The sequence below is a fragment of the Crotalus tigris genome, unplaced genomic scaffold (genome assembly GCF_016545835.1).
Source record: "Crotalus tigris isolate CLP2741 ecotype Arizona unplaced genomic scaffold, ASM1654583v1 scf7180000017735.2152567, whole genome shotgun sequence".
Taxonomy (NCBI): domain Eukaryota; kingdom Metazoa; phylum Chordata; class Lepidosauria; order Squamata; family Viperidae; genus Crotalus; species Crotalus tigris.
This window is the reverse complement of record NW_024096601.1, coordinates 1,076,318-1,089,202: the sequence shown is the minus strand read 5'-3', so window position 1 is coordinate 1,089,202 and position 12,885 is coordinate 1,076,318. Positions and strand designations below refer to the sequence as shown.

Below are 12,885 nucleotides of genomic sequence, written 5' to 3'. Positions count from 1 at the left end.
GGCAAAAAACCAAGGATTCTTCTGAACAATAAAGTGGAGACTTTATTCTGCAAAATAGGTGACTTCCCTAGAAATGCTATAAATGATAGACCAATGGGTGGAAATTGGAAGCCAGGCTCAATTTATTTTGAAGCACCCCAATCCAATGCACATCTTTCAGAGGAAAGGCTAGATCAGTGGTTCTCAACCTGTGGGTCGGGACCCCATTTGGGGTTGAATGACCATTTTACGGGGGTCGCCAAACAACGCAGTCCGCCATTTTTTTCCCCCTTTTCCCTAGCTGTCCTACTCCCTCTTATTGATGGCCTCACCTACTTGGGGGTCACCACAACATGGGGAACTGTATTATGGGATCATGGTATTAGAAAGGTTGAGAACCACTGGGCTAGATGGTGACTTCTAGGTCCCAGTGTGGCATTTCTGAAAAAATATTTTCAAAGCAGGAGCTCTTTCCTGATCTGAAATGACATCAAGTGGAAATTGGTGAGTAATGTCTACAACTGGCCAGATTAATTGGTAGAACCTTTGGATGGTCTACAAAGGTGATTCTGCAGAGTTTTCAATCATTTAAAAAAAAAATACAGGCATGAAAATTTAACAGAAGATGGCAAAAATCAATCTTCCTCAATTGACCACTTCGGCAAGGGTGGGTGGCAAGAATTTTCATCAGAAGGACTTAACCCTGGGAGCTATACTTAAACATAACTAAAGGTTTGGGACTGGAAAAACTCATCTCATTCTCTCTCTCTCTCTCTCTCTCTCTCTCTCTCTCTCTCTCCATCCCTCCCTCCCTCCCTCCCTCTCTCCCTTTCTCTCTGTTTCTTTCTCCCACTCTCTGTTTCTCTGTGTTCCTCTCTCTCTCTCTCTCTCTCTCTCTCTCTCTCTCATCTATTAAACCTAATTGCTGCTCATCTCCAACAACTTTTAGCTGATCTAAAATCTAGCTGATTCATTAGACTCTAATGATTAAATTATCAACTTTATTTTGGTTAAAGATTGTAGATGATCCAATGATGGAATTGGAGGTGACCCCAGGTACATGAACTACTAATACAATCATTGTCATTTAAGACAATCGTTCTCACGCACGCTTTCTTCCCTATTTCTGATTGTTGCTTCAGTGTCTGTTCTTTCCAGTACAATGTCCACTTCCAGTAGCAAAAATCCGTCCACTTCCTCGCTCCTTTCCCTAAACGAACGAGCAGTGAGCCCGATTCTAGCCAGCTCATCAAACACCTCATGGGACCTGCATGCAGATGACTTCACCAAGGAGTTGTCCTGTTCCCTTTGCCTCGAACTATTTAAAGAGCCGGTCATTCTACCTTGCGGCCATAACTTCTGCAAACCTTGCCTGGAGGCTATCTGGAATAAAAAGGGTGTTTTCTGCCCAGAATGTCACGTCAACGTTCCTGAACGCAAGTTCATAATCAACCAAGCCTTGGAAAAGATGGCGGAGAAGATTAAGACTTTTCACGTAGGAGGCCAACAGCAGAAATGCATGGAGCATGGTGAACCACTGACCCTTTATTGGAAGCCTCAAGGGAAACTAGCTTGTTTCACCTGCCGTGAAGCTCAGATACCGAAGGATCAATGCTCTCAGTTTCTTCTCATCCCTGATGCAGTGCAGATATATACGGTAAATGACACGCTGAGGCCTGATCCCCATCAATGGTCCCGTGAGCCAGTCAAAGGGAAGCTTTTGAAGCATCTTTCAGCAGATCACCTCTTAATATTCTGCAGTATTTCTCAAGCTCAGCGACATTAAGCCGTGTGGACTTCAACTCCCAGAATTCCACAGCCAGCATGCCGGCTCTGGAATTGTGGGAGTGTGAAGTCCACGCTGCTTATAGTTGCTGAACTCGAAAAATCCCTTGTGTTTTGTTTGAAATGATCCACACTTCAAAGATGACCCACATTTGAAGGCTAAGGATTTGGGGCATGTCACTTTTTTTCAGTGCCGTTGTAACTTGGAACGGTCACTAAGTGAACTGTTGTAAGTCGACCTGCACAAATGCCTACTTCAAAAGTGTGTTAAGCAGATGTGCACGCTCTTTGAAACGCCCACTGATTTTCTGAGAGGAACACTAGAAGCCAAACTTTCCACAGGACAAAGAAAATGAGCCCAGTCAGAATCAAATGTAAAGGACACTTAATCAAATAAAACCTGTAAAAGTGCAGTTACGTGATTATTCCCCATGTTTCAAAGAGTATGACTTCCTTTCTGCTACGTTAAAACTGAAGAAGCAACACCTTTGACGGACTTGGGGTATTCTACCTAAGATTTTGATTAGAAAGTGAACATCTATATTGATACAGGTTAGCTTTGTATTGTAAACAATCATTTCAGAATTGAAAGCAATACTACATAACCTTGCAACTTAAAGACCTTTGGACTTCAATTCCCAGAATTCTGGGAGATGAAGTCCATAAGTCTTAAAAGTTGCTGGCAGTCGAAGTCCACAAGTCTTAAAAGTTGCCAAGTTGGACACCCCTGCTGTATATATTTGCAGCATTATTTTTCAACAAACCATGAGTTAGGTAGGCCTAGTGGGCATCTAGGAAACCTACTGAAAGATTCAAACAACTTTTTAATCTGGCTAAAACGTAGCTGTAACTTGTCGTATCCATAGGAAAGGCTACTCACATTGAGACTTCAGCTCAGGTCTATCCTGGTAAAACTGGATGTGTTGAAGAACGCCCAGGAGGAGAAAATATCCAGTCATAAAGTGAGTATCACGAATTCAGTAGATACCATCCGTCTGAATTTTTTGAGGACTGGGGGGAGGGAACAATATATTTATTCCCCCATTTTGAACACAAATACATACACTGCAAGCCAATAAAATCAGAATTGGTTTTCTTTCTTGGTAGCCATTATTAAAATGAGGAAGTGGGTCTAAAGCTATGTTGCAAAAGCTCATTTATGGTGTAATTATTGTTCCATGGTAAATAATAGATCAACAATCAGAATCTCTATAACTAGTGTCCGTTAGTTGCATGGATTTTTGTTTTCAATTTTTTTTTCTTTTAATTTATTTTCAGGAGAACAAATTACAGCTCCAGTACCATATCTCCTTGGAGTTCCTAAAGCTGCACCAGTTTCTTCACACCAAGGAGAAAATGTTAATTCATCAGTTAAAGGAAGAGAGTGAAATCCTCCTGCAGGAAATGGAAGGAAACCTAAACAAACTCCAAGACAGATCACAGATTGCAAAGGACACCTTGGTCTGCATTCAGGCTCGGCTGTACCAACAAAATTCTGCGGGTTTCCTAAAAGTAAGATTTCCAGATTGACACAGTTGAACGTGGTTTGGGATTATGTCTCTGAAGTCTCAGATTTAGGACGCTCAGGCATCTGCTTAGCACTGAGAAGAAGGACGTCGTTGAGAATTACGATGTCAAGTAGACAAGGTCAAAGATAGAGCTTGCAGCCATTTGGCTTTAAGATCATTTCATATATATTTTAGAAGAAAGGTATGAATGCTACCCAGGCCTTCAAAACTGTGAAGACCATTGAGAATTTTGAAATCTAATCTACTACCTGTTTTGCTTTGTTGAGTTATATTTGTGTTATAAATGGGTCCAAAGAGAAGGCAATTTAGAAATGATTCTTCTTCCTTTTCTCTTGTTTTTTTTTTTTCTCCTGACAGGGAATAAAGCCATTTGTAGACCGGTGAGTATGAGTCTATAAGGAAATATTCTAAAATAATTATTGCGGACTTCAAGAGTAGCAAAAATATGAAGATTAACCATCCCCATTGGTTGGCCTGATCTTCCTGGAGCTGCATATCCTGCTCTGTCTGAAGGACCCAAACAAACATAAATACATAAGGGTCTTCCCTTGGGATTGGGAATCCCAACATTCAACCCTTCAGCATCTATGTAGTTTTCTTCTGTGTTGATTTAAACACATGTAGCAGTGTTCAAGCAATGAATGAGTTCCAATAGAAGAGAATTGTTATTGTTCAGGGTTGAACTGTGTGGTCCTTGGTGCTCTCTGAGCTTGATGTTTTCTTGCGGATGTTTCATTACCCAACTAGGTAATATCATCAGTGCATGGATGGTGTTAACTAGTTGGGTAATGAAAGGTCTGCAACAAAGCAACCAAGATCAAAGAGCACCAAGGACCCTACAAGGAATAAGTTAATTGGTCTATGTTGCTACTTCATTTTTCCTCCTTAGCTCCATGCAATTATATCAGACAGGAAGAAATGCTGGGGATGATGTTGGCATCAAACACAGCTCTTTTTCATATAGTAGCTTGAGGACAACATATAGCAATTCTTTGAGGCAGGAAGTATTCCTCACTGCATTGCTCTTAGCCAATATATCCCAAGACAATAGTCGTTTCTGGGATTATCCCCCCCTCCTCTCCCATCATTACCACATTTAACTAACTCTACAAATGTCCTGTGTAGGATGGAACAGAAAACTGACAATTCGTCTATGGGAGAATTAGTGACTGGGACGCTCAGCCCTGGAGAATTCAAAGGCCCCATGCATTATGCCCTATGGAAAGAAATGAGAACCATCCTTAATCCAGGTAAAGAAGCAACCAGATCCAGTTGATCTTAACCGAAATGGATTTTTTCTCATTCCTATCATGGAAGAAGGGATGGTGAAGCTCATGGAACTGGCTGGAATGGCGAAAGAAGCTATTCTTTAGTCTAACTTTGTTTCCACTTGGAAACCACTGTTGGACTTCTTGCTAGTAACTGAAAGAAACACACATTTAATTTTGGGATTTGACACTTGGAACTGTTTATGATGATAGAAATACTGTGCACTGCTGTTGATTTTAGAATAAGAGCTTCATGTATTTCATATCTGTACAAAAAAAGAGAAGTTAGCGTACCATGTAGAAAGGCCTTGTTTATTATGTGTCAAGTCATGTGGGGACATTTCCTGTGCTTCACCAATCATGTCCTTCCTTCTCCAGACATCACCTTCATCACCCTGGATCCTAAAACAGCCCACCCCAACTTGATCCTCTCCGAAGGGTTGACCTGCGTCTGGCATAACGACATGAAACAGATTCTTCCAGATATTCCAGAAAGATTTGACTGCAGTGTTTCGGTCTTAGCTTCTGAAGGATTCACCACCGGGAGGCACTATTGGGAAGTGGAAGTGAAGAAGAAGACCAAGTGGACCTTGGGAGTTGTCCGGGAAAGTGTTAACCGGAAAGGGAATTATCCCCTATCACCCAAGGAGGGCCACTGGTTGATCAAGCTGAGGAATAAGAATGAGTTAAAGGCTGTAGATGTCTACCCCAAATGTCTAACCTTGTTTGGCAATCTGTGCAGAGTGGGGATCTATTTGGATTACGAGGAGGGCCAGGTATCCTTTTATGAGGCCATGGCCATGTCTCACCTCTACACCTTCACGGACACTTTCACCGAGAAGGTATACCCCTACTTTTGCCCGTGTCTGAACGACTCTGGAGAGAACAAGGAACCGCTGAGAATCATTGCTTTTGATATGTAGAAGCATGGTGAAGATGGAGATATCTCCTCAGCCAACATGTCTCAGCCTGGCTTTGTGGGAAAAAAGGACCCTATAGGATTGTGGGGTACGCTCCCAGTGCTGATAGAAGGGCCCAACTATTTCCCTTGGACTTCTGCTGGGGCTTACTCCCAGCTGTTTTCAACAGTAGAGTAGTTCCTTTGCCCCTTTCTGTGGTTCAGCTGGGACAACGGTCATGTCTTGAAAAAGTAGCCAGATGCCTCCTTGACCACTTAAACAGCATCTCCAATGAGATCGTCTGATTTCTTTCCGGGACAATTTCTGACTATAAGGTTGAGCAGAAAGATGTATCCCAAGCTATTAGTGTTCCATTCCATAACACACATGTGATTATAATAATAATAATAATAATAATAAAGGTATCTTGATCAAATCAAAAGAAAAAGTTAAATTTAAGCATGGCTTTCCCCCCCCCTTCTGATGTTTGATGGAAAACTCACTTCTTCAGAACTGGTGTGAAAACAGGAAAACGTTCAGAAACCCGAGGAAGTAATACAGGTAGTGCTCAACTTTCAACAGTTCATTTAGTGACCATTCAATGTTACTACATCAGTGAAAAATGAGACTTATGACCATTTTTCACAATTACGACCTTTGCAGCATTCCTATGATCATGTGATCAAAACTCAGATGCTTGTCAGGCTGGTTCCTATTTATGACAATTGCGGTGTCCCAGGGTCACGTGATCTCCTTTTGTGACCTTCTGGCAAGCAAAGTCAATGGGGAAGCCAGATTCACTTAACCGTGTTATTAGCTTCACAAGTGCTGTGATTTGCTAAACAACCGTGGTGAGAAAGGTCGTAAAATGGGGCAAAACTTAGCAGCCATGGAAATTTAATGTCGAGGATGGCCTGTATTCCAAAACGAACATGGGCTGTTGATTTCTGTTACTCTTTGCCTATTCTGTGGGTTTGAAATATCACTGTTAGCGTGATTACGGTTCACATGATTAATATATAATCATCATCACCATCATCACCATCATCATCATCATCATCATCAAATAGAGAAAGTCATAGAAAATGATAAAATTAAACTGCTCTGGGACTTTAGAATTCAAACAGACAAGCACCTGCAACATAACACCCCAGACTTAACAATTGTCGATAAGAAAGACAAAAAAGTCTGGATAGTGGACGTGGCAGTGCCTGGAGACAGCAGAATAGAAGAGAAAGAACTGGAGAAGATAACAAAATACAAAGACCTACAAATAGAAATAGAAAGACTGTGGCAAAAGCAAGCAAGGGTAGTACCAATAGTCATAGGCTCCTTCGGTGCAATCCCAAAACAACTGGAGCACCACTTGAACACCATTGGCATTGACAAATTCGCTATTAGTCAATTGCAAAAGGCGGCCTTATTAGGAACTGCTTCATCCTGCGACGATATCTGTAATACCATCAAACATCCACATCTGCCTATCCCAGGTCCTGGGTAAGGACTCGATAGGTAGACAAAATGCCAAATCCAGTCTGAACATCTGGCTGACTGTGTGATGATGCATAATAATCATAATAATAAAAATTGGAAGGGGCCTTGAAGATCTTCTAATCCAACCCCCTGCTGAGGCAGGAAACCCTACACCATTTCGGACAAATGGCTGTCCAGTCTCTTCTTAAAAACTTCCAGTGTTGGAGCATTCACCGCTTCTGGAGGCAGGTTGTTCCACTGGTTAATTGTTCTAAAAGCTGCTTTTGGAATCTGCAAGCAGGCTTCAGGGCTTCTTTTAGGCCCTTTATTTCCAGAGCTGGGTGCTCCAGGCTCTGGATTTAACTGCCTTTTGTAACGTCCTGACCGGAGAGGAGACCCCCCACCCCATGAAGAAGAGGAAACCCAGGTCTGTGATTTGTCTGCAGCTTCCACTGGAGAAATGCACACCCATGTGCAAAAATGCATGCAAGAGAGGATCAGAAGCAGGTGCAAACCGCTCCCTTCCTCCCTTCAGGGCGGAGACATTTCAGGGCCTTCATTTGGACGGAGAGGAAACGGGGGACCGATGGAGCTTGGCGAGGATCCTGCTGGGCCTCAAGGCGGGATGTTTAGAGGCCGCAGCGCCTGGTTTTCGCAGAGCGTCCCCCCAGAGCTCTACCACTTTTGGGGTGAGGTGGGGGGGCGAGGGAATCCCCCTGGGATGGGGGAGGGGAGGGAGGAAAGCAGGGGAAGCCCCCATAGGGGTGAAGGGTCCTAAGTCTTCCCCCAATTGCAATTAAGGGCTGCTGGTGAGAATCGGGCAGAAATCAAAATGGCGCCCATGTCATTGAACCCCCCCCCTGCTCCCCAGGCGTTGAATTTTGATAATGGCGGCTGGGCACCCCAGCAAATCCCAGAGGAAAATTCCTCTACCTGGGGTGGCTGAACCTAGAGACAGCCAGTCCTCTTTTTAAGAACAATTACAGGGAGTCCTTGACTTATGACCGTAAAGAAGGAACGGCTAGAATTTCCATTTGCTAAGCACCCCCCCGACTTCGTGACCTTATTTTTTATTTTTTTTGCAAATCACGGCAGTTGTTAAACGAGTCATGGAGTCGTTAAGCGAATCCAGCTTTCCCCATGGACTTTGCTTGCTGAAAGGTAGGTGGCAAATGGCAATTGCATCACCCTGGGACAGTGCAGCCTGGGTAATTGCGTGCCTGCTTGCCATGTGCCCAAATTTTAATCACCTGACCGTGGGGATGTTTTGCCAGTCGTAAGGGCAAGGAGCGGTTGTAAGTCACGTTTTTCAGAGCCGTTGGAATTTCAAACGGTCACTAAATGAACAGTTGCAAGTCAAGGACGATCTGTATTGGGATTTACATCCAGATATCGATGTTAACTTTTCAGTCTTTTTTCCGAGAAAAGCCTAAATCTTGGTAGACTAAGTCATTGGCAAAGGATAGACTATACCAAGTAGTCCTTGACGTAGGACCACAATTGGGCCCAAAATTTCTGTTGCTAAGTGAGACGTTTGTTAAGTGAATTTTGCCCCGTTTTAGGACCTTTCCTGCCACAGTTGTTAAAGTGAATCATTGTAGTTGTTAAGTGTGAAAAATGGGGTCATAAGTTACTTTTTTCAGTGTCGTCGTAACTTCAAACGGTCACTACATGAACTGTTGTAAGTGGAGGACTTACCTGTACTGTGACTTCACATTTTTGTGTTGCATGATCTTCCCTGTGATGTTTTCCTGCAGTTGGTGAAGGAGGGGTGATAGTGAATTTGGAAGCTGCTGATTATCTCTTCAGCAGCAATGCTTCTCACCCGGATACAAAAAGGTATTGCAACTCCGCTTGGATCAGTATCTTACACGGTCTTATTTTATCCTCTCCCTTGGAGGGCTCAAGACACCATGCAGTTCACTCTCCTACATCTTATGAGCCAAAAGTTATGGCTTCCTGCTAGATTTTATTTATCTCTAGCTTCAGCTAAATTCTTGGCTGCGGTTTAGAATTCAATTATTTGATTAAGAGCTGCGAGTAAACTGCATGGAGGCCTAGAGGTGAAGACACCTCTTGCTTGGAAGGTTGAGAATTCAATTCTAGGCAGCGGCAGATATTTCTCTATCAGGCAGATGTTTCTCTATCAGTTAGAACAGTGGTTTTCAACCTGTGGGTCAAGACCCCATTTGGGGTCAAACGACCATTTCACGGGGATCGCCAAACAACGCAGTCCGCCATTTTTTTCCCCCTTTTCCTTAGATGTTCTACTCCCTTTTATTCTATTGGCTTTTGAAAGCCAATAGAATAGACTCTCTTGAATAGAGTCTAATTCTATTGGCTTTCAAAAGCCAATAGGAATTGTCCAGGCTGTCTCTGCCCTGTTGAGCCCACCAAAATTCCCATTCTGCAAACGGTGCTGCACCAGTTGAGTAGTCCTCGACTTACGACTGGTTGGGGGGTCGTGGTATTAAAAAGGTTGAGAACCATTGAGTTAGAACAATTAACCAGTGGAACAACCTGCCTCCGGAAGCGGTGAATGTTCCAACACCAGAAGTTTTTAAGAAGAGACTGGACAGCCATTTGTCCAAAATGGTATAGGGTTTTCTGCCTGAGCAGGGGGTTGGACTTGATGACCTCCAAGGTCCCTTCCAACTTTATTATTATTATTATTATTGTTATTATTATTGTTATCATCATCATCATCATCATTATTATTATTATTATTATTATTGCACAGAGAGGAAAATATCTGCTGTGAACTCCATGTGGGAGTCAGGAAGGGCATCCAGCCAGTAAACTCTCCATTCAGTTGCCCTGACTCTACCCTGAATAAAAGAATTAAAGGGTAGTAAAAAGGGGAAAAAACGAAGAGCTGTGAGTCTTTTAGAGTCTTGTGTCATTTAGATAGATAATTGTGCATATAGATAAATTATCATAGACATACCCACCACAGTACAAAAATGGGCATCACATTGCAAAAAAATGCTCCAATTTTGCTTGATGTGGATATTTAACAGAGATGAAGAAATTGCTCTGCGCTCCGGATGCGCAGATTTATCAGAAATGTGCTTTCTGAAAATCTTAGCTACCTTCCCTTGTGAGGTTGAAGTCTGACACAACACAAGCAAACGTGTTGAATTGTTTCACCTGACGTTCATAAGTTTCCTTCTTCTTGTTTAGAATACACCAAAGTTTAGACTATCTAGAGGGCCGACTCACCGTTTTTCATTCCTGCTTTCTTACTGCGAGTATCAATGCCGAAATAAAAAACACCGTGCCTCTAGGACATTTCATTCTCCTACCAGCCAGCTTGCAAAAAGGTTGTATGTATGGACCAGAATGAGCTATACGTTTAACAATAACAATAACAACAACAACAACAACAACAACAACAACAGCAACATCTGCCTCTCTCAGGTCCTAGGGAAGATTCTTTCTTTCTTTCTTTCTTTCTTTCTTTCTTTCTTTCTTTCTTTCTTTCTTTCTTTCTTTCTTTCTCTCTCTCTCTCTCTCTCTCTCTCTCTCTCTCTCTCTCTCTCCCTTCCTTCCTTCCTTCCTTCCTTCCTTCCTTCCTTCCTTCCTTCCTCCCTCCCTCCCTCCCTCCCTCCCTCCCTCCCTCCCTTCCTTCCTTTTAGCCTCTTTCTTGCCACAGTTGTTAAGTGAATCATTGCGGTTGTTCAGTTAGTAACATGGTTGTTAAGTGGATCCATCTTCCCCATTGACTTTGTCAGATGTCACAAAAGGGGATCACATGACACACACACTCACACACACATATATGTATATAGTGTACGTTCTTATTTATGTTTTTTACTTGTGTGTAGTGTAGTGGGCAGCACTCAATTTCATTGTGAGTTACACAGTGACAATAAAGATATTCTATTCTATGATCCTGCAACCATCATAGATATGAACCACTGGCCAAACATCTGAATTTTGATCATGTGACTATGGGGATCCTGCAAGGGTTGTAAGTGTGAAAAATGGTCTTAAGTCATTTTTTTTCCAGTGCTGTAACTTGGACCGGTCACTAAATGAACTGGTGCAAGCTGAGGATGACCTGAATAAAAGAACAGCTGGTACACTTGGCAAGAAAACCCCATCAAGCAATTGCAACTACATATATTATACAGTAGTAGCCAAAATTGTGGAAACCTTTTGGGAAAAGTGTAGTTTTGAGCTTTGATGGCTAATAACACCACTTTTCTTTGGAGTAGTACCATAACATTATATATCCATGGAAAGATAATTTAATCAAGAATGTAATGCAACAAAGTTTGTTCAATTATCTGTACTGTATTCTAAGAAAAGTTATAGCCAAATAATCAGAAAAAGGAAGTACAACTTGCTTAGGTTGATCTCAGGTAGCTTTCTTTCATCTAATTGTAGCCAATGAGCATGAGTGTTTAGAGAACCAATTGGATGTCCTCTTGTTTTGGCAATGAGCCAATCAGATCACAGTAGGATACAGTTATTGATGTCATGTATTGAAGCTGAGAGAAGGACAATTTGTCAGGGTGTTATGTGATGGCTATCACGTTGGTTGGGGTTTTTTTGTGTTCTTTCATTGAGTGAGCTTGTAAAACACAATAAAATTAAAGTAATGATGCAAAGAGTTGACTAGTCGCCCAAAAAGTGATGTAAAATAGTATTGTTAAGTGAACAGGGCTACAGTTATAAAGAAATTAGAAGAAAAATGGGTGGAAACTTAATCAAATGTGGCATTTCTACTGTACACTTTTCCCAAAAGGTTTCCACAATTTTGACCACTACTGTACACAGAGAAGTAATGGGTGTGGATTTGTACCTGTATGGGTATGCATGCCAATGAGATCCATTTGTTTTTCTAACTATATCAGGTTCGGACTATATTGTAAGCATAGGATGAATCTTTTTAGAAATTTCCCAGGTGGGAAGATAAATTTCCAGATAAGGCTGGAATATAGATGTTAGTATTCTATTATAAAAGATGCATCACATTTAATTACTGTGCATAGTAAATTTGGCAGCTAGTGTGATTGCTAGTGAAAAATGGCCCTGTTGTTACATTAATAATTGAATAACCTTTCCCTTCTTGAGTGGTTTTCTTTTTTTCCTTTTGCTTTCACTGTAGAAATTAGAAAAAAAATTGGCCACTTTATCTGGGAACAGATAACCAGTCCAGTTCAGGACTTACACTACCGTCCACTTGTACTGCAGGTAAGAAAAAATATCTAGAATGCAACAGTTAACAATACCATTGCCCAGAGTTTTTTTAATTTTTGTTATTTTTCCCTCAGGCAAAATTGTTCATAGAAGGTAACTACTGCCCCATATAAGAGAATAAGATTTATGAGGCTGATTGGATTTCTTTTATAAACTGGTATAGCCAGATGGAATAATGAGACATTTGAAATTAAGGTTGTTTTTCTGTCCGCAGTCTGGTCCAACGACTGAATCAAAAAGCATCAAGAAGCAGGAACAGATAAGAGACAAGAAAGAGCTGGAGAAAGGGTATAAATTTGAATGGAATCAATGATATGGAAATTGATATGTATTGAAGGGTAATGTATTGACTGAGAATAACTAATTAGTCTAATTCATCTGTTTCTCCTGGCTCTTGAAAATGATTAATCAGAGCAAAGCCTGTAACCCTGATTCTTAGTTAGCAAAATGATAGATGAGAAAAATGATAAACTGAAATTAAAAACATCCCTTCTCACTGTATTTATCAATAGAGGAACTGTGATAAACCAGAGCAGGGGGGGCGGACTAAAAGTTCTCCACGGTCCCTTCCAGCTCTGTGATTTTAATATTTACGTTTCTTGCAGCCAAGGTCCAAGGACATCTGAAACAGGGAAGCTAACCTACATTCCTCTTCAAGATTATCCATCAAGTAACATGGTGACAGGTATATAAAATATATAAAATACGTTACTAAGACATATAGCTCAGGAGAGCAATAACTAC

General features: G+C 41.5%; 1 protein-coding gene across 2 annotated transcripts; it reads left to right on the top strand.

Annotated features, from left to right (window-relative positions):
- Positions 1-1,032: 1,032 nt before the first annotated feature.
- On the top strand, positions 1,033-12,395 carry TRIM69 (tripartite motif containing 69). Of its 2 annotated transcripts, XM_039339517.1 has the most exons (9): positions 1,033-1,636; positions 2,631-2,726; positions 3,043-3,276; positions 3,651-3,673; positions 4,419-4,543; positions 4,940-5,403; positions 10,117-10,256; positions 12,050-12,135; positions 12,356-12,395. In XM_039339517.1, the coding sequence occupies exons 1-8, from the start codon at positions 1,142-1,144 to the stop codon at positions 12,054-12,056; spliced, it is 1,584 nt and encodes a 527-aa protein (XP_039195451.1). In that variant the 5' UTR covers positions 1,033-1,141; the 3' UTR covers positions 12,057-12,135; positions 12,356-12,395. The 2 variants fall into 2 exon arrangements, with proteins under 2 accessions (XP_039195451.1, XP_039195452.1); XM_039339518.1 differs by lacking the exons at positions 10,117-10,256; positions 12,050-12,135; positions 12,356-12,395 and having other exon boundaries at positions 1,056-1,636; positions 4,940-5,810.
- Positions 12,396-12,885: the final 490 nt, after the last annotated feature.